The sequence below is a fragment of the Argiope bruennichi genome, chromosome 4, assembly GCF_947563725.1.
Source record: "Argiope bruennichi chromosome 4, qqArgBrue1.1, whole genome shotgun sequence".
Classification (NCBI taxonomy): domain Eukaryota; kingdom Metazoa; phylum Arthropoda; class Arachnida; order Araneae; family Araneidae; genus Argiope; species Argiope bruennichi.
The window spans coordinates 115,030,027-115,056,226 of NC_079154.1; the positions used below are offsets into that span (position 1 = coordinate 115,030,027).

Genomic DNA, 26,200 nt, shown 5'->3' on the forward strand with positions numbered 1-26,200 from the left:
ACTCAAAAATTATAACTTCAAATGTAAACAAAAAATCCGCTTCATACTTGGCGGAGAACGTTAATGGCAGACTGATCGACGAGAGCGGCGCGGATGAAACTTAAATGCCATGCGCAAGAGGTACATGACATGTGACTTTTACGTCACATGAATTGACCCCATTGAAAGACATTGGGGGTAAAGAACTTTCAACCCCTGTAATTACCAAATAAATATAAGGGAATAGACCTCATATCTTCGAGGTCTTGGCCTTATCCAATAAATCTATGCCTTATTGTTAAAAACTACTGATATTTATTGAAAAAAAACAACTAACTGTTCAATATTAGAATTGACAGCTTTCTGGGAAAGTATTTTCTTTCTGTGATTAGATTTCTTTCTGAAGCCTAAGAAAATGATTGTTTGTTAATTTGGAATACTATTTGAAGGAAATTTCACATCTGATAAATAGAAATAATTTATCCCGATATTAAAAAGAATTATAAAAAAAAAATTCTTTCAGAAACCCCTTAGAATGAGAATCCAGAACCCCGGTAAGCGTGTAGATATTGAATTGTAGTATCGCCGTTTATAGGATCACAACCTAATTAGGTTAGAATTAGTGCATAATCAAATATTTTTCTAATGAATCCTTTTGAAATTTTACTGCGAAATCAAAGTAAACAAAAATAAACTGAAAAGGAACAAAGTCATATTTTTATTTTCTTTAGTTGGTGAAATTTATACATTGCTGTTTCTTCGTTTCAAGAGACGAGCTTGAGCATTCGTTGTATCTAGAAACAAATTTTTTCATATAAATAATCTCTAATAAAACGTATTATAAAAATAATTTAATACTGTCAAGCATTTTATTTTTCTCTCATTAATTTGATTACGTAACGAAATAGTATTTTCTGATGGAATTGATATTATATTATCATGAGAAAGTAAACAATAAGAAAAGAAATAAATTCTTTTTTACCTCATATTGGACGCATTTAATTAGTGGTTGATCAATTTCCTTTCTATCAATACGTATAGCGGAAAAATGGGCTAGTCATCATTGATAAGACGTAATTATTACGTCAGAATAGTTTTACGGCTTTCCAACCATGATGCCGGAAATGAGGATTTACCCTACTATTTGGAAATACCGATGTAACCGTAACATCAGATTCGGTTTTAGGTTTGAATACAAGCAGGCGTGCGATGTTGCAGCGCAATTCAATTGTATAAGCGAAGTGTAAATTTTTTTCATTGATTCTTTGAAGTATTTATGTTCCTTTAAAACAATGGATTTATAATCACAACTTCTCACTATAGTTCTTCCCCTTTGAATAATTTTTGACTGTGCAAACACTTTATACTTTAGTATTTTTTAAAAAAAGTGTTTACCATGGCTCCCATTCCAGAATTAGTGCAAGAAGTTAATAACTATATTAATAATAATAATGTGATGATATTTAGTAAAACTACTTGTCCATTCTGTAACAAAGTAAGTACTGATATATTTTAAACTCTTATTTATATGAAATTCCAAATATTGCGTACTTTTACCTTCTATATACGTTTGAAATACTTCCTACTTGTTTTATAATTATGTCATTGGATCATATGTCTATACTGTGCATGTGGCTTGTTGTACCTTGAATTTATTAAAGAAACTATTCTGAAGCTTAATGATCATTGTGGCCTACTTTTATCTGGAATTGGCAATTCAACCGAACAGTTAGCTAATATAGACTTAAATGTCTTAATAGTTTAAATTTTCGATTTTATTTTATTACAAATAAGTTTTTTTAGCATAAATCTGAACATACTGTTTGTTTAGCTATAATAAGTGTTTATTTAAATATATAATTATTCCATAAATAAATATGCGGCAGAATATATAGAAATATTCGACATTTCGAAAATAAAGAGCATACTGAAAAAAAGCATTTCTGCGGAAACGCAGATATCAGATTTTCAGAATCGAATTTTGTCATTTTTGAAATTAATTTTTTATGTAATAATTCTATTATATTTTAATATCTCAAACACTTTTTGTATAAATTTATTCATTTTATTTTTAATTTAATCACACTTAAGGAAATTCAGTTTATTTTGTTTGGAACCTGTGTCATGTCTGTATTTTGTATTCTGTACAGATCTTGTATTAAGCACATCATCAAGTATTTACTATTCTCTTTATAATTTTTTTTCTTTCATTAATTTTATGTTTTGTATTTATATTTTGAACTACTTTTTTAGGTTAAAGCATTAATTAGTTCATTGGGAGTCCAGTTCACTGCTTTAGAATTGGATACATTAGGTAAAAAAATCTTTTGATTTTTTTAAAAATGTCAATGTTTAAATGTTTTTTTTTCAAATTTAGATTTATAAATCAGTTTAGGAAAAAAGGTGAATTGTTATAAATTTGATAGTATAGATTTAGATTTGCTATGGTATGATTTATGTAAATACATGTTCCAGGCATATTTACTTTTTTTTAGTTAATGAGCTGCAGAAGGGAGAGCTAATTTACTTCAACTAAAAATACAGAACTATTAGTTATACTTGTAATTGTTTACTAAATTCAAAAAGGCATCTGATGAAGCATTTTATGTTAATTGTTTTTTGATTGAAATTTAAAATCGTAAATTTCAATCGTAAAATATTTTTTTGAAGATTATACAATGTTTTTACTAAAGTGTTTCTTCAGCTTGGAAAGTTTTTAAATTGTGCAATTAGTTACCAAAATGAAATATACGATGAAAGTAAATGTCTACAAATAAAATGTGTTTTGGTACTTTTGGAGACTTTAAAGAAAATTATTCACTTAAAAATAATTTGAAATATAAAAGAAAAGAACATTTGTAAATTACTCATAACTTAAATTAATTTTGTTTTTAGTGTGTTAAATATCAAAGTGGATATTTATTTTTAAAAATTATCATTCTTGTAATTTTAATTTACATGTTAATTTTTCAATGATAAACATTTTACATATGGTGTTAATTTTATAGCTTAGTGCAACAATATTCAACTTTTCTAAAGGTTGATATGATCAGTATTAGAAAAAAATTTGCTGCCTTTATATACAGTATCACATTTAATATTCTGAGTAAGTTGAACTAGTATTTTCATATTTTATGAAATATTTTTAAAGCTTACTGTACTTTATAAAAATAAGCTATTTCTTTAATTTGTAATGCAGTTCATATTAGAATTCTCTTTATTTAATACTAGTCACCTTTGGCAACTAGCTAATTCCCTGGGAATATTGGTTGTGTTTAATTTCAAGTAAATGCTTTAAATAGGCTTGATGTTTATGATTCGTTCTAGTATTTTTAAGCATCAAATTGTGAAGATAATGGAGCTGTATTATTTCAGTAACCTTACACGTCTTATTTATTTTGTATTATTATTAGCTTTAAAAAAAATGCTGTTAAATATTTGATTAAATTATTAAATCTGGATTTTTTTTTATAGTAGTGAAATCTGTTGTTGAAAATTATGCACAAAATATTATCAGGAAGTGTTTAGGAAAGGATTGTGGTCAATTAAATTAGCTTGGTATCAATAAAAGGATAATTTTTTTAAGATATTATATTTTCATAAGTTATCAGGAAAATACCAAAAATTGACTTAACATTTATTTAAAATTTCAACTTTTCTCAAGGGTGTACATTTTTATTTCCCAAAATATATTTATACTAAATTTAATAGTGTTAAGTCAAGTGATCTGACTTTGATAGCATCAACATTCAATATTAGATTTTTAAAAAATCTTTATCATGAATTTTCTCATTAAAAGATTCTTTTATCATTTATTTTAAAAGGGCTTATTTTTCTTAAATGAAAAATTTGGGAAGCATCATCTGTCCTTAAAAAAGCTTCAAAAAATAACAGAGAAATTATTTATAATTTTCTAGGTCAAAGATAACTAGTGCTACTTGTCTGAAACAGAAAAAAGAAATATTGATCTGACTTTAACTGTAACTTATTTCATATGTTGCCATAGTAACCAAACATTCAAGAATGCCTAAATTTCTTCCTCAGTGTTGCAAAATTGATGTGATAGGTTATTTTCCTTCATGTTCTATATACTTGTTGGATTCTTTTTTTAAAGTTTTATTGAATATAATTTTATATTCCAATTTGATCTATATGATGTAACTTGGATTTTCTTTTATTATTGAACAATTAAAATTTTAGTTATTAGTCTTATAATTTCTTTTTATTCTTTGAAATTGAAATAAAATTTAAATAATTTAAAATCTTAATTTTTTTAAAGGATACAATTAAAAATAATTATTCCTTAAAACATCTATAGAATTCTGTAAACGAATTTTTAAAATTTATATTTTTACAATTTTTAAAGCAATGTATTATTAAATATATTATTGATTCTCAATTAAAATTTATTTATTAGATGATAAGCATTGTAGATAATTTGTCTTTTGTACTTGTTAAGAGTTTGATCTAAGAAAAGAATATATTTCTTGAATCTTGCCCAGTTATTAATATTTGTTCACTTTAAGGTCATTAGAAGAAATATACATTTATTTTACATTTCATTTTGGTTTTTAATTTAGAAAATGGACCTGAGCTGCAAAAAGCAATGGCAGCAAAAGTTGGAAGATCAACTGTTCCCCAGGTTTTTATTCGTGGGCAGCACGTTGGAGGTTGTGATGATACTTTTGCAGCACATTGCAGTGGTAAACTACAGGAGATGCTGTTTCGCGAAGAAGAGAAATATGATTATGATTTGATTGTTATTGGAGGTGGTTCTGGAGGATTAGCTGCTTCAAAGGTAATTTCAATTGATTCACTGAATTTAAATTATTATTGAATATCTCTGTTTATGTAGATTAGTCTGTGGCTTCTACTGTTCATTGTGAAATGTTGCAACAGATTGATGTTCTTTATATTTGCATGAAATATATTTCATTTTTAATTGAATCAAATCATTATAAGAAAAATTTATATTTTTATATGTAAAAATACAAATGATGCCATTGATTTTATATAAACTATTAACTATATTACTACAGAATATGACTTTAAAAACATTTATTCTAGTGATCCCTTTTTAATAGACAAATTTTTCGAAGTCCAATTTTTGAAGAGTTTGTTTTATTTTGACTTCAAAATTATATATTACACATAAACATAGAGTATTAATTATTGATATAATTAAAATAATTGAGTTAATAATTTAAAGTTTGGTTTAGAAGAATTTTAATGAAATAATTTTTTTAAAGATTATTTTGGGAAACTTCTTTTGCTTATAAATGCTAAGAAACATAAAAGAAGGGGGGGGGATTTGGTGATGTTATTATCTTTTATGATTCTATTTGAAGTTTGTATTCATAGCTTCAGACACTTTGTCTGAAGAAATCAAAGTTCTCTACTTCTTGAGATTTAATTTTTTATTATTGTTTCAAATACTTTTCTTGCCAAAATACCAAGCTTATTCTGTAACAAAGTACCTATATTTAAGATAAATACAAGGTGACACAAAAAATGGGAATTTTTGAAATGTGTAGTGGTAGCCAGTGGCAGCACTGTGGAATAGTGACTTTGAGCAAATAAACACTTTGCCATTTTAGTAACTGCAGATCAGTTTTAACGGGCAATAGCGCACGTTCGCCATAAAATGCTTTACGAAAATAGTGATAGTTTGGAAGCTGTGCAGAGGAAGTTCCAATGGTTTTAGAACTTGGGACGTCATGGTGCCATCCCATCAAAACACACGATAAAAAGTTGGATTAATAAATTGGAACAGACTGGATCTGCCCTAATGAAGAAACCAACAGGATGACCAAGAAGTGCTTGTATTCTATAGAACACTGAAGTTGTATGCAATTCTGTCCTACGGAGCCCACAGTGTCCAATTCATAAGCAAACAGCTACAGTTGAAATATCCCAGAATTCTTTATTTAGATTTGAAATTTCAACTATACAAGCTGCAGATAGTACAATAACTGAAGGAAAACAATTATCAGTTGCAATTAGAATTCTGTCAACAAATGATAACAAATATAAACAAGTCTAAGCAAGTTGTGGATGTCAAATGAGGCCCATTTTCAATTTTTTTAATAATATGTGTGATCTATTAATTTTCCAAATGGAATTTATCTGAATTTATTTTTTAAAGAATTATCATTTTTAATTATAATCAATCATTTTCAAATTTAAAATATTTATCTTTTTTAGTATATTATTCAGAAATATATATTTATCAACTCAGTATTCAGATTTTGTAAAACATTTTATACATTTATCTTTTTGTAGAACTATCTATTTAGTGATTTGATGTTCATATCTTTTATAGGAAGCTGCCAGACTTGGGAAAAAAGTAGCAGTTCTCGATTTCGTTACTCCTACACCAGTTGGCACAACTTGGGGTACAAATTCATTTTATATGTATTTTGCTCTCATGTATGTTGTAGATATTTCTTCTATAAATAATGAAATACTGTTTTCCAGGTCTTGGTGGAACTTGCGTTAATGTTGGTTGCATTCCAAAAAAATTAATGCATCAAGCAGCTATCTTAGGTTAGTATTTTTGAAAAATATGTATTCCTTCATTAGTTTTTCAAATGATATTTAACTTATTTAATTTTTGAAGTAGTTAATGTAATTTAAGTAGTGTAATCTTGAGACAAGTCTAAAACTTGCTAATTTGTACAAACACCCAAAATTTGTAAAGTGAAATTCCCCCAAATATTTTTTTTTCATTCAATGTTATGATATACTGATAATTTATATCTTATTTCTATTTTATGTAATTTGTTAAAGGTAGTGAGTTGCCAGAAAGGTAAAAATACACATGAAATTGGAAATTAGATGAAGACTTTGTTTATGTTAAAATAATTTTAAAACATTGCTTAGTATAGATTTGTTATGAATTATTGATTTGATTATTGCATAAAAGTTATATAAACTTAAATTTTATATAGAATATTAATATATTATTGATAATAATATATATAATTGATAATTAATATATTATTGATATTGATGTTAATTCATTATTCTATAATTGATCATTGTATCCAAAATGTGCAGATGCTCTCTTGTAAAACCATAATTTGTATAGATTACATAGTCTTTAAATTTTTTATAAAAATTCATTAATATGTCTGATTAATGGGATTAAAATTTTTATTTTTGAATATTGCATATTTTATTCAAATACATTTCATGGAATTTCCTTATGGAAAAATACTTTTAAATTTAGGTTCAGTATCTACTATTTTCTTAATATTTGCTCAACTGTATTTGATTAATAATTTATAAATTTATCTGAATTTTCAAACATTTCTTTAAAGGCCAGTCAATTAAAGATGCAAAGAGTTACGGTTGGAGTTATGAAGATAAAGGTATGATTTTAAATATATTATTTTAAATATCTCATGCTCAAAGGTTGATAATTTTGTACTCCAATGATCTGTTTTCTCTATCAGCATTTGTAATAAATATTTTATATAAATTATGTTTGATTTTTCATTAATGTTGAAAACAAAAATATCACTTTTATTTTTAAACTCTTGTTAATCTAAAATGTTACTTTTTAATATATTTTTAGAATGATGTAATTTTCAATAGTTTTTTTTTTTTTTTAGTGGAGCATAATTGGGTTGTTATGCGTGAAAATGTACAGAATTACATTGGCTCCTTAAATTGGAATTATAAAGTTCAATTGAGAACAGAACAAGTCAAGTATATTAATGCTTATGGTCAATTTGTAGAAGACCATAAAATTAAGGTAAACACACTTTTAAATAGTTTTTGTCATTAAACTCTTATTTCATTGATTTGGTTAAATTTTTATACAGTTTGAAGCCAAATTTATGTGTTATTATCAAGAAAGAGTTTTTAAAATATGTATCTTATAGGGAAGAGGGTAAAAATCAAATAAAAGAGACTGGATGGAATAATTTGAATACATAATTGTGTATTTATTAAAATTTTAATTCTTAAATTAAAAAATTTTAAATTTTGATTAGCAGCTATATATTTATAAACTAAATAAACGTGAACCATTTGACTCTCCCTTGCAATTTAATGTTACTTTTATGACAAATAAATTTTATTATTCTGATATATGCTTAATTGAATTCAAATTACTCCAATGATGGGGGAAAAAGTGTGTGTAGTATGACGTATTCATTATGAATAAATTTGAAATATTTTGTAATTTTCATGCACTAAGGAACATATTATGATATATGTTCCTATTATGTTATAAATATTTTCAGATTTCTTGATTGTTTCAGTCAAAGTTAATTAGTTTGGAGGTTTTTTTAATCATTTAATAGTATAATTTCCATTTATTGCTTTTATTCAGGGCATTTTGTTAATATGCATTTTTCTTCAATGTTTTTCTGTTAGTGCAGTTTTAGCCAATATTGTCTTTTGGGCCATACTCCCACATCTGCACTTCAGTATTTTTCTTTCTTGCATTCTTGGAAGACTTTTCAGCTAATCAATGTTGCACCAAAATTTCCCTGCATCACTTAATTGAATTTACTTAAACTCTTTCACATTTCTTTAGCATATTTATATAATGCTAAAGAAATGTGAAAAAAGGGAATTCTAATTTCTATATTCATTACTAACCAGCTTTGCAACCTGTTGGTTTTCTAAATTCAGTGGTTGCTAAAAATTTCAATAAAATATTTTCTATTATGACTTTAATGATTGATTTCCTCAGTAAAATATTGTGAAAATTCATATTTTGATTCACATATAACTACTTTTGCAGCCTTATACCATTCTGTTCATCTTGTCATATGTTTTCTTTTCTTTCTTTCTTATTTATTTTTTGTCTATATGCATCCTATTAAGTCATGGAAAAGAGTAGCAGTGCATAAAAATTGGGGCATTTTAGAAAGTGTTCATTATTTCTCGATTCTGAAGTTAAATCTATAATATAAATGCAATTAAATATCAAATTTCATTAAAAACAGAAGACATAACCTCTTCAACAAGGAAAAATGAGCTGAAGATCTATAACTTGATAATCAACATTGTAAAAAATCTGGGATGAAATATTAATTGCAATATTGAAAATGATTTGGGTTTTACTTCATTAATGAAATATATTGTTTCAAATCATGCTTAAAATATTTTTTAAATATAGAAAAAAATATTTGAAAAAAAATTGTAATTTGATAAAAAAAAAAGTTAAAATTTCACTTAAAGAATTCTTTGAAATTTTACCAAAAAATTGAGATGTATATTTCTACCTTCCAAAGTATATCTGTACTAAATTGATTCTTATAAGTTTAAAGTTCTATCTTATGGACTGCCAACACACAAATACCCATACACATTCTCCTTTATTATTAAGTAGATATTTTTTTATTAGAGAATTTCCACCAAACATTTTAATCTGAGTTTAATGCTTCCTGTAAAGAAATAAAAGTAATTATTATTAAACAAATTTCAAATATAAAAACCATGTTATTTGAAATACAAATAGACATTATAATTAGCATTAATGCTTTAAAAAATAATAATTTATTTTATTAATGAAATATGACTTTAAACTTTAATTACAAATACATTTAGGCAAAAATAAATAAATGCTAGGTTAAACTGTTTCTTGCATTTCCAAAGTATCTTTAATTTTGAAATTTCAAACTTAATTCCAAAATCTATATTTAGAATGATTACTTAAGTATAAAAAAAATGGCAAATTAAAGGGAAATTTTTCATTTTCTGTTATGTGTATTTTTAAAAGTAGACTTGCATTTTTGATATTTTGTGGAATCTAACGTTCTGAATTAGATATTTATTTTATGAAATTCAATTCAAAATTTGATGATTGAAAAATATGTTAAGACATTTCATTTAAAAACAAATTGCATAAAAAATAAGTTGTTAAAGATTCCTAGAAAAAGATTAAAGTTTTCTGAGAATCACAATTTCATATTTTTATTCCAGACTTTATTTTTCATTTAGTATTAACACATAATAATTTCAATTAATTTAATAATTTCGACATCCAGAAGTAGCATGTGAATTTCATTCTGTTTATCTTTGCCTTGAATCTTATTTTCTTGTAACATTTATAAATTTTGAATACTTTCGTTGTGAAAAGTATGTAGAAATTTTTATTTAATCAAACATAAGTGTGAGCTGCATTTCATATATTGAATGTTAATTTCAATTTTGTTTAAGGCAGTGGATAAGAAAGGAAAAGAAACTTTAATGTCCTCCAAGCACTTTATTATAGCCACTGGAGAACGTCCTAGGTATCCAGATATTGAAGGGGCTAAAGAATATGGTATTACTAGGTAAGTGATGCAATGGAAATGCTTCTTTGTTAGGTTGGGAAAAAAATCAGTTCAAAGTTTTTATAACCATATGCTTTTAATCTAAATATCTTCCTTAATGTTGAATTGAAATCAGTTTCCTTATATATTATTTCCTTATTTATTTGTTATTAGAAGTGTGTATTAATAAAAAATATATATTTATGTTATAAAATCAATTTATTTGCATTATTAAAATTTTATAACTATTTCAAAATTCTTATTTCTCCAGTTTCTGAGTTGTACAGACACATGTCTATTCTTTTCTGTTCAAGGTTTAATTTCTATAACCTCAATTATTCTGCATTAAGCTGTAATATCACATCAAAAACTAATGCTTGCTCGGCTAAATTTTAACAAAATTCATGTTTCCTCTTTATGATCTCTAATTTCCAACATCCTCTTTTTCTGATTTCTGCCTTGCTGTAGCAAAAGTGTCATTTCCTAATCATAGAATGCTTTTAAAAGGAGCTTTTAACAACTGCTAAAAAACAAGCATTTTACTGATTATGTAGAAGAATAAATTTGATTTTTAGACTACTTCTCTATTCTTTTAATTGAAGAAATATTACATATATAAAACCTTAGTTAAATAAGGTTATGTAATATCTATCCATACAGGAATCCTGTGTAAGAAAACTAATATAATCTCTTTAATAATGGTGTGTATGGGGGGGGGGGGCTTTTGGCTTCAGAGATAGAAAATTAAAAAATCAAAGCATTCTTTAATGACAATTGAAAGAAAATTTAATATTGGCTGCTTAAAGATTAATTGATGATCCTATTATTAATCCTTATAGTTTTCTTTTTAAAATGCCTTAGTTTTAGGGGAAAAGGTATTTAAGATGTTCCGTTTGTTTGTCTAGCTATTCAGTATTAATATCATCCACATAATGTAATTATTGTTACATATCTTGCAAAATGGCAAGGGCAATTAACTGAGATGCTTTAATAGGCACAATTAATAAAAGTAAATATCTTAATAAAATCATTGCCATGCTGAATAATTTAAAATTAATTGTAAAATATTATTAATCATCAAAAAGCAGCTCAAATATTTGCTAGTAGCTTCATATTGTTTAGTTAAGTAACTGTACACATATAATGACTTAAGTCTTTGGACAAATTAAGTGAAGGTGATCATATTGTTCACATATATTTATAGAAAATACTAAATTTAAATTTATTTTGCAAAACAGTAATTACACATATTGATCTGCATTTTTTTAAAATGTCAGGCCAAAGAGTCTTAAATATTTTTTTGATTCAAAATTTGTTCAACAGTATAATTAAAAAAGTATTTTATATTTATAAAAGTATTTTATCCTTGTAAAAAACTTTTAACTGGTCATGTATCTTTTAACATTTTTGGTTATAATAATCTTTTAAAAAAAAATGTCTGATAATTCTTCTGTATTGTTTTATTAGTGCATGTTAATTGTAATGCCTAATCTTTTGCAGTGACGATGTTTTTTCTCTTGAGAAGTCACCTGGTAAAACTCTTGTTATTGGAGCTTCTTATGTTGCTCTAGAATGTGCTGGATTCTTAAAAGGCATTGGCTTGGATGTAACAGTCATGGTCCGCTCCATATTGCTTCGTGGTTTTGATCAAGATATGGCTGAAAGAATTGGAAGCTATATGCAATCTGAAGGCATAAATTTCATTCGCCCTTGTGTTCCTAAAAAGGTAAAGCATGTATTATTATATTTCTGTTAAGAAGAATTGTGCTCTTCCAAGTTTCATAAAATTTTAATTTATCTACGACACACTGCTTCAGACATAATGTATTGTACATTAATACTTTTAAAAACTTTTATGGAGCATATTAATATAAGAATGTGTAAATATTTATATTATGAAATTTTGAACTAATAGATTTTTTTTTTGGTGGCTAAATGTGATGCTTTTTGTTATTATGCTATCTGAAATTGGATTAAGCTGAGAAATAGCTATATATAGAAATTATATTGATTGTTCTTTGCAACAGTTATGTGACAGTTTGTTATAGTTACCTTGTGTAAAAATATCAAAAATTGGTATGGTGGAAAAGTGCAGAATCATGACATCCGACTTTGATATTTAGATATCAAATCCAAATCTGATAATTACGTTTTTAATGATATTGTGATGTTATGATTTAAACACCAATGCAAAATTTCACATATTTAAATAGTAAAAACAGGTGTAAAAGTATTAAAATAATATGGCTATAATGTTTGCTGCAATTTGATGCTTACAAATACTTTAAGGGAATCAGAAATATCAAGTGATATATAAGCTATTTCATTGAAATTATTCACCATCTATGGTAAACTGATCTCTCAAGACATCTAATATTTGAGTAAACTGAATATGGCATAATATTGGTAAATGTCTATTTATATGGCATTGCCTTCTCTGTACATCTTGATAAACTATTTTCTATTATTTTCCAGAAATCCAGAATTTTCTAAATTTATTTGTGGTTTGTTGAAGTGCCATTTTCTATTATATTATATATTATATTTTATGAATGTAGCTGTGATAATAATAATTTATGTAACTTTTTATGGGCAATATTTAAAGTTTTAAATTTTATTCTTCATAAATTAAGGAATTCGGTATGTTATAGTTGCAAAAGACAAGGCTAGATGCAAAATTAATTTTACTGAAGAAAATTTGATGCATAAGAATAAAATGGCTATTTTCTAATTTCAATTATTGCTTGGTTATTTTAATATAATTCATTGTAACAATGTACATTCCAGGTGGAAAAAATTGAATCGGGAGAACACAAATTGAAAGTAACTGGGATCATGCAGTCAGGGGAAGAAGTTGTTGGAGAATATGATACTGTAAGAACTAGTTTAATGCATTTGTTTAAAATGATTTTTTTTTATTATATGTATTTATATTTCTTTAGCTATTGTGGGATAATCTGTGGGAACAATAAGAAAAAATTGTACCACTTTTAAAAAAAAGAAAGAGTAAGGCTATATCTTCTATGTTATATCTTCAAATAGACTGGCTTAGCTTTATATGTAGCTTATTTTTTAAACAACTTTATACAAAATTATGTAAATTTGAGTTAATACTAAATTATATTAATGGATATAATTAAAATAGTAAGATTGATCAAATCATCACATTTTAATGTGAATGAAAATTTTAAATATGGTATAGTCTTTTAAGTTAAGTAATTTTTCTGAAGTTGAAAATTAGTTTACATTGTAAAAAATTGTATGGATATTTAATTTGGTCAAATAAAATTGGCTATATTTTTTTTTTTTAGGTACTGTTTGCAATAGGTAGAGATGCTTGTACCAATAATATAGGATTAGACAAAGTGGGTGTCCAAATTAATACCAAGTATGTCCTTTTCTAATTGTCTTTATGTTGATTTATTGTTGCAAGTTAATTATTTTTAAAAGAAAATTAAAATATTTAGATATTTTAGTCTTGAAGTATTAATCTAAATGATATTTAGTTTCTGATAAAACTAATTGAACTGTATATTGAAAATATTAAGAATTTTTTTTTTCATTTTGTTGATATTTATTTTATTGAGTATCCATAGTGATCAGATATTGATTCATTTAGAATGAAAAGCTGGAGAAAGGAGCAAGATAAAAAATTTTACTGAAAATTCTAAATATGTTGAAATTTAATATTTTACTACCGTTTAATCATTCATCAGAAATATTAAAAATTATTTCTGAGTATGTTTTTGAATTTTGACTTGGACTACAGAATAGTTAAACATTGTAAAATTGAATTTTTTATGACTATGATGCAATTTCTAGATGGAATACTAAATCTAAGAAATCATTAATCTTTTATTTACTTCTAGTTCTATTAAAAGGATTTAAATTCATTTTTTAAGAATTGTTTAATGTGTAGAAAATAAACTATGAATATCAAATTTAAGCTCTGTGTGTTAAAAATAAATCATACATTGCATTTAAAATACTTCCTTGGATTATTATAATTTTTTTCTTTTATAAATTTTTAAAGAAAACAAAATTTGTTTTCTATAACAACGAAATCAAAACTTTTTTTAGAAGCCTAATTTCTAAAATTGTTATCTATGTAGACTTTATTTGTTGCAAATTCTATTCTCTGTTTGAATCTTCATTAATTTTGTGTATATATTAATATTTCGTTCAGAAATGGTAAATTGCCTGTTGTGAATGAACAAACAAATGTTCCTTACATATATGCCATTGGAGATGTACTGGAAGGAAAACCTGAATTAACACCGGTTGCCATTGAAGCCGGTCAGTTATTAGCTCGACGACTATATGCAGATAGTGTTATTCAGGTAACAAAACTAGTATTCGTGTCTTATTTAATTTTATTAATCCTGGATATACCTGAAGTATATATATTGTTGCTGTTATCGAATTTCAACTTTAGGAAGATTGTTTTTTGCTCTTACAGTAAAATTTTATTAAAAGTGTACAAGTTATTTAATGAATGATTTCTGATGTTGGATTGTTTAAGAAGCATTGTTAACAACTTTCTTATTTGCTCATATAAGTTGTAATACTTGCTACTAAAATCCTACTGTAATAATATGCATAATAAATTCTTAATTGGTTTTTTTGCCTGTATTAACTGTTGGTAGCAATTATTTTTTTGTTTTCTTAAAAGAAAAAATTAGGCTTTATATCATTGAGGACAATAGTAATAAGTAACGTAATTTAAACAAAATAAGTGAATAATTTTATTTGTATACCTGCAAGAACTAATGGTATCTTATATTACTATTCATTGTTTCTGGAAAGTATTTACCTTCAAGAAATTGTAAAATAAAAATCATTTGCAATGATTGCCTATGCTGATTACTGAGAGTGATAAAAATCCAAAAATCTGGACAGGATTTCTTAAACCTTTACCATTTGTTACAATTTTTTGAATTCCTCTTCTCCCTCAAAATTAAACTGTTGCTCCATTAATTAGGTTTGTAATCCTAAATATATATATTAGAAAAATTAAGACAGCCAGAAGAAATAATTGTGAATAATAAATGTTAAAATCTTCAACTAAGATTGTTAGTTAATAAAATATTGTAACAAATATGGGTTGTTCATTTTTAAAAAATAAAACTTGAAAAGTCAAATGAAAGCCTTATTTTAAAAAATTTGTCACCACTTCTGGAATTGTATTTAGAATTGGTATATCTGATCTATAATTGTTATTTTTTATAATTCTAGATCAAATATGCCAATATTTTGATTTATTGCAAAGATTAAAAAATAAAAAATCATCTGAATGACATTTAGCCAAAAGGCATTTGTTCTAGTCATCAATTGAAAGCATTTAAAAATTTGTGAAAGTTTCTTGTGGTGCAATGTCTTATATATATCTGGCATTGTATTATATCTAGCATCAAATATAATGATTTATAATTCATTAATAAATATCATTTATGTTATATCTTTTATTCTTATAGAAAATCAAAATGACATATCTATAATGAATCTAATTAACAGTTATTCATTGAATGAATTGGTTTATATGTACTGTGCTCGGATTTCAATAAACTGACCTGCTTCATATGCTATAGATTTATGAAGCTTTTTGTGACACAATTAATTTTAAATGTTTAAGATTTGTTAAATTGAATTTAATTTTTAGAGACAATTTGTTTCTCAAGTTTTCCTGTAAATGATTTCTTTCTATATCAGAAATTCTTTTGTTGTTTTTTATAATCATTTCCTATTAATTATTTGAAATGTTTTATTAATTTGTATTTTTTTTATATTGCATGTAATTGATTTTACATGTGTACATTTTATATAAAACATCTTTCTTTCAGTGTGATTATGATTTCATTCCAACTACTGTTTTCACTCCATTGGAATATGGCAGTATTGGATATTCTGAGGAAAATGCTATTGAAAAATATGGTGAAGATCAAATAGAGGTAAGTTACTTTTTCTAAATGCCTCAATTACTACCTCGGAACAGTATTTTTTGTTTCATTTTTTGCTGAGATTCACTTTTTACTTATTTTGACAATTATTAAAACTTGAATTATTGAATTTTTTAATCAAATTTACATTTTTATAAGTGTTCAAGAAAATGTGAAACACAGGATGTTTTGGATTTGCTTTTTTTCAAAAAAATTTTAATGCCCTTAATACTTTAACTATTATTTACATCCAAATGAATACAATTTTTGGTTTAGTGATGTTAGATGTGCTAAAAATAATTTCACATGGCTTAACAAAATTCTGTTGCTGGAATATTTTAAAAGAATTTTTAGCTGAAACTGACATTACTTTTATCCAATTGGCTCTAGTTTTTGAAATAATTCATGCTTTCTAGATTTTAACTGTCTGCAGCCAATAATGTATACTATTAATTTTAATTTATATATTTTTTGTTTGCCTCTGTTATTGATTTTGCTATATTCATATATTTAATACTATAATAAAGACCGTGTATGTAATCTAAAAGGTTATTTGTCAACACAGATAAATCTTGGACTGCACACAGTTTGCAAAAGCTATTTAAAATATTTATGATAGTAGGAAAAAGATTAAAAGGAAAGTTTGCAATTTAATATACTAGTAATGTGAGAAAATTTGGTAATCACTCACTTTTTTGTTTTATAAATTCAAAAGATTTAATTGTTTATAGAAAAAATTAGAATATTGTGATTTAGAATCAACTAGACAATTTATGTCTCACAGTGAGGCTTTTCATATACTACTTCTCACATCTTTGTTTCATATTCCTTCATTAAATGAAGATGCATAAATTCTGAATTTAATGTCAGAAGTAAATATGAAATATGCTTATCAGTAACTCAATTTTCTGAAGGATTTAATATGAAAATTTGTTCAATCAAGGCAAAGTTCAGTAATTTCCTAAGGATCCAAGTCATTTTCAGGAGAAATAGGAGAGATCTACCTGATTATCAAAGTAATAGAATAATGATTTTTTAGGCAGTTGGAAAACACGTATTATGGCAAATTACTGATAGTCTTTAAAGTGCAACTTTCCCTGTATATAAGAGGAAATCATATTAAAAAAAATACTCTTTCTGGAATTAATTAAATCAAGTTATTTAATTTTCTCATTTTATTGGGCTCTATGCAACATCATGCATCATTAGCATACCAGTGTTGTTTGATATATCTTTACTATTGATATATTTTTCTTTGAAATTTATTTCTTTATTTCATTTATTAATATTGTCTTGAGTTTTATAATGTAAAGTATGTTTGGTACATATTTCACATTTATATATTGATTTATCTTCTTATTTATATATTGATTATTCTTTAAGATTATAATAATTGTATTGATTTCATCTGAGATAGCTTCAATGCAATTTGAATGCTGCATACATATTACTTTTGAAATTTATTTTTCACTTTATCTTGAAAACTAGAGCCATTGTTACAAGAATAATGTCAAATTTAGAATCAAACCACAACATTACCTAAAAGTTATTATAATATCACTATTAGTGCTTAGCAGTGTTATTTCACTGTAACAATCCATCTCTGCCCTGGGTACCAGATTTCCTCTTTATGACTATTGTGCTGGCATTATGAGCAGAAAACTAAGTTGAATTCTAATGACCATTACAAAGAAAAGCAGAAGCTCTAAGGTGCATCCAATATAAACATATTATTCACCAGTTTAATAACATTCATTATTCATCCAAAAGAAAAGCACATTTTTTAAAGCAATTTTCTGCTCTCCTATTTATGACTTGAAAATTTCAGCCATTTCAGATATTCTTATAACATAATAAAATATTCAAAACATTTTGCAAATTTCATGCATTTTAGTAAAATCTTAATTTTTTTAATAACTTGAATAATATTTAAATTAATGTTTCTATTTAAATTTTCCTTTTAGATTTATCATTCAAATATTACACCACTAGAATGGACTATTGCAAAACGGGAAACTAATGCATGCTATGTAAAGCTGATATGTCTTATACCTGAGAAGGTAAGTTTGATTGTGATGACTTTTAAAAATTTATAAAGTTTCACGAAAATTGTATTACGTAAACTAATTATGTTTTTTCAATTTGTGCAAACATTTAAAGCAATAGAAATTATTCATAGTTATGATAATTATATATTTTTAAAGAAATGAATAATTATTAGCCCAAAGAAATGTTTCATAATTCTTATACATGTTCAGTTACTAAAGAAAAAAAATCAGTATTTTTCCCAGCAATATTTCTTTTTTAGTATTAGCTGTTTATTGGAGATATTCATTATTTTAAATTTCACTTAAGTCTGTGTGTGTAATTGAAATTCATAGTTTTTCAACAAAGTATTTTTCTGATACATTAAATCTATGTTATTTTAATAGCATTGGAACCTTTTCTCTTAATTCTGTGAACCTTTCAATGAAATAATTAATAGAACTTTTTTTTAATTTTCAGAGAAGTAGAAAATTATTCAATTTTTTTTCCATTCATTAAAATATTTGATGAAAGAAGTGAAAATAAAATTAATTTCATTGCAATAATGAAATTTATTAAATAGTACAAAAAATATTCCAACAAAATTGTTAAAATTTTTGAAAACATTTCATAATTACCAAACTAGTATAATAAAAATAATTTGTAAATTTTAAAACAATAAAAAAATAATTTTTGCTATATTTTTGTAATTTATGGAAAAATGCAAAATTTTGCTTAACTTTTAATTGAAATATTAAATAAAATTTTTAAAAAATCACTCAGAGTTGCCAATTGCCTCCATTCAATGTATATTTGTATACCACATTTGATGGTTGCTTTGTAGACCATCAACACACATATTCTACTTTATTATTAATGAAGATTATTTCTAAATGAGCTCATTTACATTTTTTTCAGTCCCGTATTTAAAACTTCCATAACCTCAAATTAATATTTTAATTACATAAACAAAAAGTGATTCATATTTTTGGAAAAGCAAACTATTTAAATAAGACTAAATACTCAAAATTTCTAAATAATTTGTAAATTTTTCTTTAAACTATTTTTAAGACTGAATCAAAGTTGTGAATGGAAATACATTATATTTCAGAACAAATTACTTTTAAAGTATTCAAAATACATGAAAAAAAAGGCATTTTCAAAAAGAGTTAAAGAGAAGTAAGACGTGCATAATTTGATTCCTTCACATAAAAATATACCAACTATATTCTATTTCTTGCTTTTTTTTTAATAGTTATGAACAGTTAAAGAAAGCCATCAAATTTTAGATCTCGGCTGTATCTGAAATTATCAGCTCTACCACAAAATGTAATAGGGTTTACAGAGAAATCTCTAAATGTCCTTTTAGAGATTTATTAAATTATCAATATGAAAAAAAGAAAAAAAGAATATCAAAGAAAAAAAAAGAATGAAGAAAGAAGCACAGAAAAATTCAAATGCTTGACGTGTGCATAATACATACTTTATCATTTAGATAGTAGAATAAAAACTCATTGTTAACTGAAAAAAAATATATATATATGATGAGTAAACAATTAATATGTAGAATCTCCTAAAAAAATGGCAAAAAATATAATAAATTAAAAAAAATTTATCCTACAGTACTGTTTTTGGATTTATTTCCTTCTTTAGAATATTTAAACTTGATTGAGCTGTTAAATTGCCATAGCTATTATAAAATTGTCAATTACTATCTTCATCTAAAAATCCAATTTTAAATTGTCATTAAAGCTTTGAATTCAGAAAAATGTTGTACTAACATTCAAAGATTATCCATACTTTCCAACATACTCCAAATAGAGAATTTTTTGTGTGTGTGCATTTTGAGATAAATGTTAAGTAGTTAATTTATTATTCCTTATATAAAATGAAATTATAGGAGATTTTCTCAGGATTCTGATTCATAATATAGGAAAAAACAAAGTTTCTATTTAAAATTCCATATTATAAAAATCTATTGCTTATCTGCTTGTGAGTAAAAGTGAAATTTTTTAAATGTGATTAAATATTAATACCAAAATAAGAATTTTTGTGAATTTTTTAGCATTTTTTTTTCTAACCTAGAATAAAAAAGTGTTTTTGAAATCATTGAATAACATGCTATGAGACTTAGGTTGGTAATATTGAACTATCAATATTTTTATGTAAAAGAGTTTGTATGATTTTGAATATTAGATGTTTGGATACTGAATTTTTGTAATTCTTTTTGATAATGCAGCATTAATGTTAAAGCTCCTAGTCCACAGTAATAATTTAAATTTTAGAAAATAAATTAAAATTTAAATTGTTTTTATTTTCTTTCTCAGGAAAGGGTTATTGGCTTTCACTATTTGGGTCCCAATGCTGGAGAAGTAACTCAAGGTTTTGCACTTGGTATAAAACTGGGTGCAACTAAAGCTGATTTTGATGCTACTATTGGTATCCATCCAACTTGTGCTGAGGTAAGTTCCTTTTTCTTATGATTTCACGTATTAAATTTAAAATTTCAGCAAAAAGAAAAATCTAACTTGGTAATTTCTTATTTAATCATCACTTCTTTAATTCAGTCATTAGCAAAAAGTTAAAAAGAAATGTGAACTTTTGAATACTTTGTATCAATTTGAAGTTATAGTCATTAAGAACTCAAATTGGCAGTATTGTAGAAATTCCAGAATTATAGTCACAATGAGTTAAATAATTCCAATATCTGTAAATGTAATGACTATATTTGATCAGAATTTAGTTTTAAATACCAGATACTTATATGGGGAATAGAATGCATATAAAAGTGAAAATGGATTAATTTAAAAAAATCCTCTTTCTATAATTTTGAGTCCTTTAAAAGCACATTGCCTTTTAATCTGTGCTTTGGCTGTTTGTAGCATTCTGTGTTCTGTTCAGGCTGAGTTTTCATACCTGCAGTTTTATTCATTTTATTTTTGACAGTAAATTCTTAAAGTTTCAGTAAAATAGGAGGGAAAATAATAATTTAATGGAGGATGAAATATTTTCCAAATGGAAACTTAAAATAAAGATGAAGATATGAAGCTGTTTTGAGGAGTAAAATACAGAGAATATATGTGTAAAGATAATATTTTGGTAAGTTCTTTGGGATTGCTGGCTTTGACGATGACCTTTCTATTTCTTCTCGCATATTTTTGCCATCCTTGTGCTAAACCTGCTTTGAATAAAATTTGTTTACAGTGGTTGTGTTACTTCCATATCCCATAACATTTAAAACACTTTTATCGTTTTTAAATTTTATGTATCCAAAAATTGTCAAAGGAATTAAGGTTGTTTCCATTTTGGGGGGCTTCATGAAATGCCAAGATGTAACAAAATGGTTTTGTGAATTCTCTGGAGGTAGGACGATTTTTTTTGTTTTGTTTTGTGTGTGTGTGTGTACTAGAAAAGAATATCTATGTTTTTAAATAAACTTTGTCTAAGGGTGTTGGAAGTAAATTGCTGTCTCAATGAAGGTAATTGTATGAAAGAATGCTGTAACTGTAACTAAGGTAGATTTTTTTGAATTTGAAATGTTGTTTCAGCGCAACAGGCAGTGTTTCTAAATTATAGAAACTTAACTTTTAATTAGCAATTACTTGGACAGCACCAGCAGTTAAGTAGAAAATAAGAATGAACCTTCAAATGATAAGTGGTAGATATTTTGTCTTAAAAAATTAAAAAGTTTTATGATAATGTTTTTAATGAAGAAAAATTGTCTCTTCTTTCTTATTTTGCCCCCCCCCCCCCCCTTGTTTTTAAGCTAATTATATTTTTTATGTATAATTTAATGAAATATTTGCAGCAAAAAAATTGTTTCATATTCATAAACTGCTTTTTATACTTCTGATAATACAAAGTTAACTTTTTTTTTTTTCCAGATATTTACAACATTATCTGTAACGAAAAGGTCTGGAAAATCGACTGAACAATCTGGTTGCTGAGGTTAAATCCTGCTGTTGCCTTTAAAAGGAATGCAATCTCCAGAATATATCTGTAAAAACCCATACATATTTATAATATTTCTAAGTTAATTAATATTTAAAACTTAATCATTTGTTAAGAAACAATTTTACATGCATATGTTAAATGTTCTGGAGGTATTCATTCTGTGGCAACAGTAGGGGATTTGTTTGAAGCAAACTAATAAGCTCCTGGCCTAAACTTATATGATGGCTTTTCTGTAAGCCACGTCTGTGGACAGAGAAGACCGGATGATTCCAGAGAGACTTATTAGCTAATTTCTTTAGCACACCATCATTTCATTATTTCTGAGAAAAATTCTTCAGTTATTTAGAACAAAGTTCTATGACAAGGCAAAGAAATTATATGTGAAAATAAAAGTGCACAGCAATGTATTAATTGTCAATATTTTTCTCCTATTCTAAACTGTTTGTTAGATGTTCATTTAAAAAAAATATTTGCTTGTTAAAATCCATTGAAGAGCTTCTTAAGAAGTATTTTTTTACAATTGTTCATATATTCATAATTCTTCAGTAAACAGTGGTTGAATGTTAACTTCAATTTAATAAATTATCTTTTCAATTTTTATGTTGTTGCTTCTTATTTAAAAGTGGTTGTAGATATTTGTTTATTCTGTCTTTTAACTTTTAATATTTCTAGAAAATTGTGTTTTCTTAAAACTAGAAACTGTATACTGCATTTTTGGGGTAAAGTAGTCTGATTTTTTTTTTTTTTTTCTCATCAAAATATTTAAATGTGAAAATTAGCTGTGAATATAAAACTTTCAGTAGTTGCATTACATTTGTGAATAATTAAATATATTGTTAGCTTTAAATACATATTTTATATTGGATACATTGGGCAACCAGCTAATATAGCAGCAATATCTGTTATGCTTCACTTCATTTGAATCTTACACATAACTTGATGTTCAGAATTCTGACAAGAAATAATTTTTAGCATTAAATTGTGACAGATATTTAAACTGTAATACTTAACAGCTTTACACTTAATTTATTTATTACATACATATATCTTCCAAATAAAGAAATTCTATATATCACGTCATTAAAAGCATAACTGTTTGTGCAATCTTTTTTTTTTTTTTTTTTTTTTTTTTTAAATCGTGCACTGTTTTTTTTTTTTTTTTTTTTTTCTGTAACTTTATTCTTTTTAACTATACAGATAGTAAATACATTCTTTCTTAAATTTCAAAGTGAAAGGAAATCGTATCATTAAATATTTGATGAAATTATGAAAGCAGTTGCATTTTTTTACAGTAGTGAAAAATATCATTGGAAATTAAATTATCAAAATCAAAAGAAATTATATGTTAGCAAGTCATTGCTCTCATAATAAATGTATATAAAAATATATATAAATTTTCGTGCATTGTAAAATGTTGTAAAAATTATTTTTGAGCAATAATATTTTCTTATTTAGCTGTTAACATCACAATTTTTAACTAAAATTCTAATAAAATTTCAAAGAAAATTGCTCCAAGTGCACATTTTAAAGCAATATTTTTGACAAATTTAAAAGCTCTCGTTATTCACCTGTATAATTCCAGCTGACAAACACACAATATCCTTTATTATAAATAGAGATTTACAAACACTTCTACTAAAGATTATTTCTGATGCTTAAAATTAGTGGTAGTTTTATTTATTAAATTTAAAATGAACTAAGTGAATTTGGTATGAAAATGGATAAAACCAACTTTGTAGCTTTCAGATACTGATATAAGTAACTGTTGTCTGCGATTAGTTTTGTTGCTCAAACTGGTGTTCTTTATCAAAACAGTATTTCTAAAAATTAATGCACCTTTAATATGGGCTATAATATAAACATAACATAACATGAAATGTCAATTATTCAAAATCAAAGGGAGGTGTAAAAATTTTTCAGACAGTGTAGCTATTTGCTCTTCATATCAATATTTAAATGTGTACCTTTGAAATTGGAACTATTTCTAAATTGAAAAATGTAAAATAAGCTGTGAAACATGAAATTTATATTCTTCCTGCATGATCTTTACAATTTGGCATTTTATTTACCTTAATTTTTAATTTTATTTGCATCTATTTATTAATCCTTAAGTTGGTGTGGTTATTTTTAAATTTTAGCATCAGCTCAAATTCTGTTTTCATGACACTATCTAAGTTCAAAGTTATGTGGCATTTTGGAAATAACTGAGCCATTAAATTAAGATATTGATCTAACAAATTTAATAGCACTCTGTGTATGTGTTGACACATCAGGCTTTTGTCAGTAGATATTATGTTGTACATTAATGTGAAAATAACTTTTTTATAAATGAATTTTCACTATTAAATTTTTGACTTCTTAAATTTTCTTGTAATACCTTTTTCAGAATTGTGATGATTTTTTAGAAAATGGAACCCATTGACTAATATTGATTTTCAGTGACAATCTTAATAAAGTTTGAAAGTTGTTAACTCTAATCATTGTTATACTTTATATTAGTAATCTGAAAATAAAGTTAAAAATATCTGATAAAGTAATTTTCAATTGAAATTTCTGAAAATGAAAGATTATTATTTTTGAGCAAAATGATGGATATAATTAAAAATTCAAATAAATGGCTATTATAAACCAAAAAAATATAAATTTTTTTTTGTTGAAACTGCTCATTCAAAAATAAAAATTCAGATGTACAAAGAATCAGAAGTAGAGGATTTTCAAGGGTACATCAGTTCAAACTTCAGATTTAATTTAACTATTAATAAACTTTGATGTTGATAGAATTGTAAATGAATGCATTTATTTGCTGTTACTTTCAAAATACTGTTTTAAATTTCATTACATAATTAAATCTATTTGAAATAATTTTAATTTCAAATAAAAATTGCGTAATTTTTTAAAAGTGTATTTGAAATGGGAATTCCTTTTTTTTTTTTTTTTTTTTTTGTTACTCAAACCAGTTTTAGAGAGCATGTAAAATACAAAAATGTGCAACCAGAAAAAGTTTATACATTTATAAAAGAAAATATATATCTAGGCAAAAGCAAAAAGAAAAGAAACATTACTTAAATACTGATTTAATTTAATATTTCATCTTTCCATTATAAAATCATATCCTAATTGAATTTTATGAAAGTTTCTTTTGATTTATAATTTTAAAGAAAACCGAAGATTTCATATAAAATCTTATAAAACTTTTAAAAGCAGTTGACTTATTACTATAGAAAAGTTACTGTATTTTAAAATTCATAAAAATAACTGAGAATTAAAAAAAAAAAAAAAAAAAAAAAAACTTTTGGCTTTGTGAACAAAATTTTTGAGGCAAAATTTTTCCTGTAATTTACTTATTTTTCTACGCTTCGTCTTATGGTGAATAGTAATTTTTTTTTCTTTTCTCTCAAAAATAATAAAAAAAAAAGAAAATTAAACTAAGCATCGTAAAATATCAATCCACTATCATTGAAAAAAAAAAAAAAAAAAAAAAATTCGCTATGCAGAATGATGTACAAATCATTCTGTGAAAGTTCTTCCTGGAGTTATTGTCGAAAAATAGTCAAAATTCAACTTAATTTTCAAATAATTAGTTAAAAAGGGCTTCAAATTATATATTCTTACCCTCCAAAGTGTACGTGTAAGAATTAGGCGATCAGCTAAACTATCTGTTTAGCTGATCGCCGACAGACAGCCTTTCATTTGCATTGTATTAAATATACAGAAATAAAACAACTTTAATAGGCGAAAGTGCATCGCAAAATATTTAATCCACTATCACTCCTTGGTGCGATTTTCAAAATAACCCGATATTGCGAGCTTTACCGTCTGTCTCCTAAAATTTCCTCTCTGGAAGATACCACGTAAGATGAAAGGAAAACGTTCCAAATAAGAGGGCGATTCTGCCCTTTAATAGTAATAATGGTTAAAGAAATTATTTTTCTGAAAAAACTAATGAAATGCTTTAAGTTGTAAAGTAATTGCCAAGCATATATTTGTGTTTTATTTTTTAAAAAATAAAGAAGTAAACAATTAACTTGAATG

The 26,200-nt window shown here is 25.2% G+C and overlaps 1 protein-coding gene across 2 annotated transcripts; it reads left to right on the forward strand.

Moving 5' to 3' along the window:
- Positions 1-1,106: 1,106 nt before the first annotated feature.
- LOC129967126 (thioredoxin reductase 1, cytoplasmic-like) lies at positions 1,107-22,768 on the forward strand. Of its 2 annotated transcripts, none has more exons than XM_056081812.1 (16): positions 1,107-1,474; positions 2,233-2,293; positions 4,560-4,777; positions 6,302-6,374; positions 6,457-6,525; positions 7,302-7,352; positions 7,596-7,738; positions 10,159-10,274; positions 11,754-11,979; positions 13,041-13,127; positions 13,565-13,641; positions 14,440-14,593; positions 16,094-16,201; positions 18,154-18,249; positions 20,542-20,676; positions 22,099-22,768. In XM_056081812.1, the coding sequence occupies exons 1-16, from the start codon at positions 1,376-1,378 to the stop codon at positions 22,159-22,161; spliced, it is 1,776 nt and encodes a 591-aa protein (XP_055937787.1). In that variant the 5' UTR covers positions 1,107-1,375; the 3' UTR covers positions 22,162-22,768. The 2 variants fall into 2 exon arrangements, with proteins under 2 accessions (XP_055937787.1, XP_055937788.1); XM_056081813.1 differs by lacking the exon at positions 1,107-1,474 and adding an exon at positions 2,988-3,085.
- Positions 22,769-26,200: the final 3,432 nt, after the last annotated feature.

Coding starts and splice junctions, on each gene's coding strand:
- LOC129967126 (XM_056081812.1), top strand. CDS start 1,376: ATGGCTCCCATTCCAGAATTAGTGCAAGAAGTTAATAACTATATTAAT. Junction 1,475..2,232: donor CTTGTCCATTCTGTAACAAA/GTAAGTACTGAT, acceptor CTACTTTTTTAG/GTTAAAGCATTAATTAGTTC. Junction 14,594..16,093: donor ATGCAGATAGTGTTATTCAG/GTAACAAAACTA, acceptor TCTTTCTTTCAG/TGTGATTATGATTTCATTCC.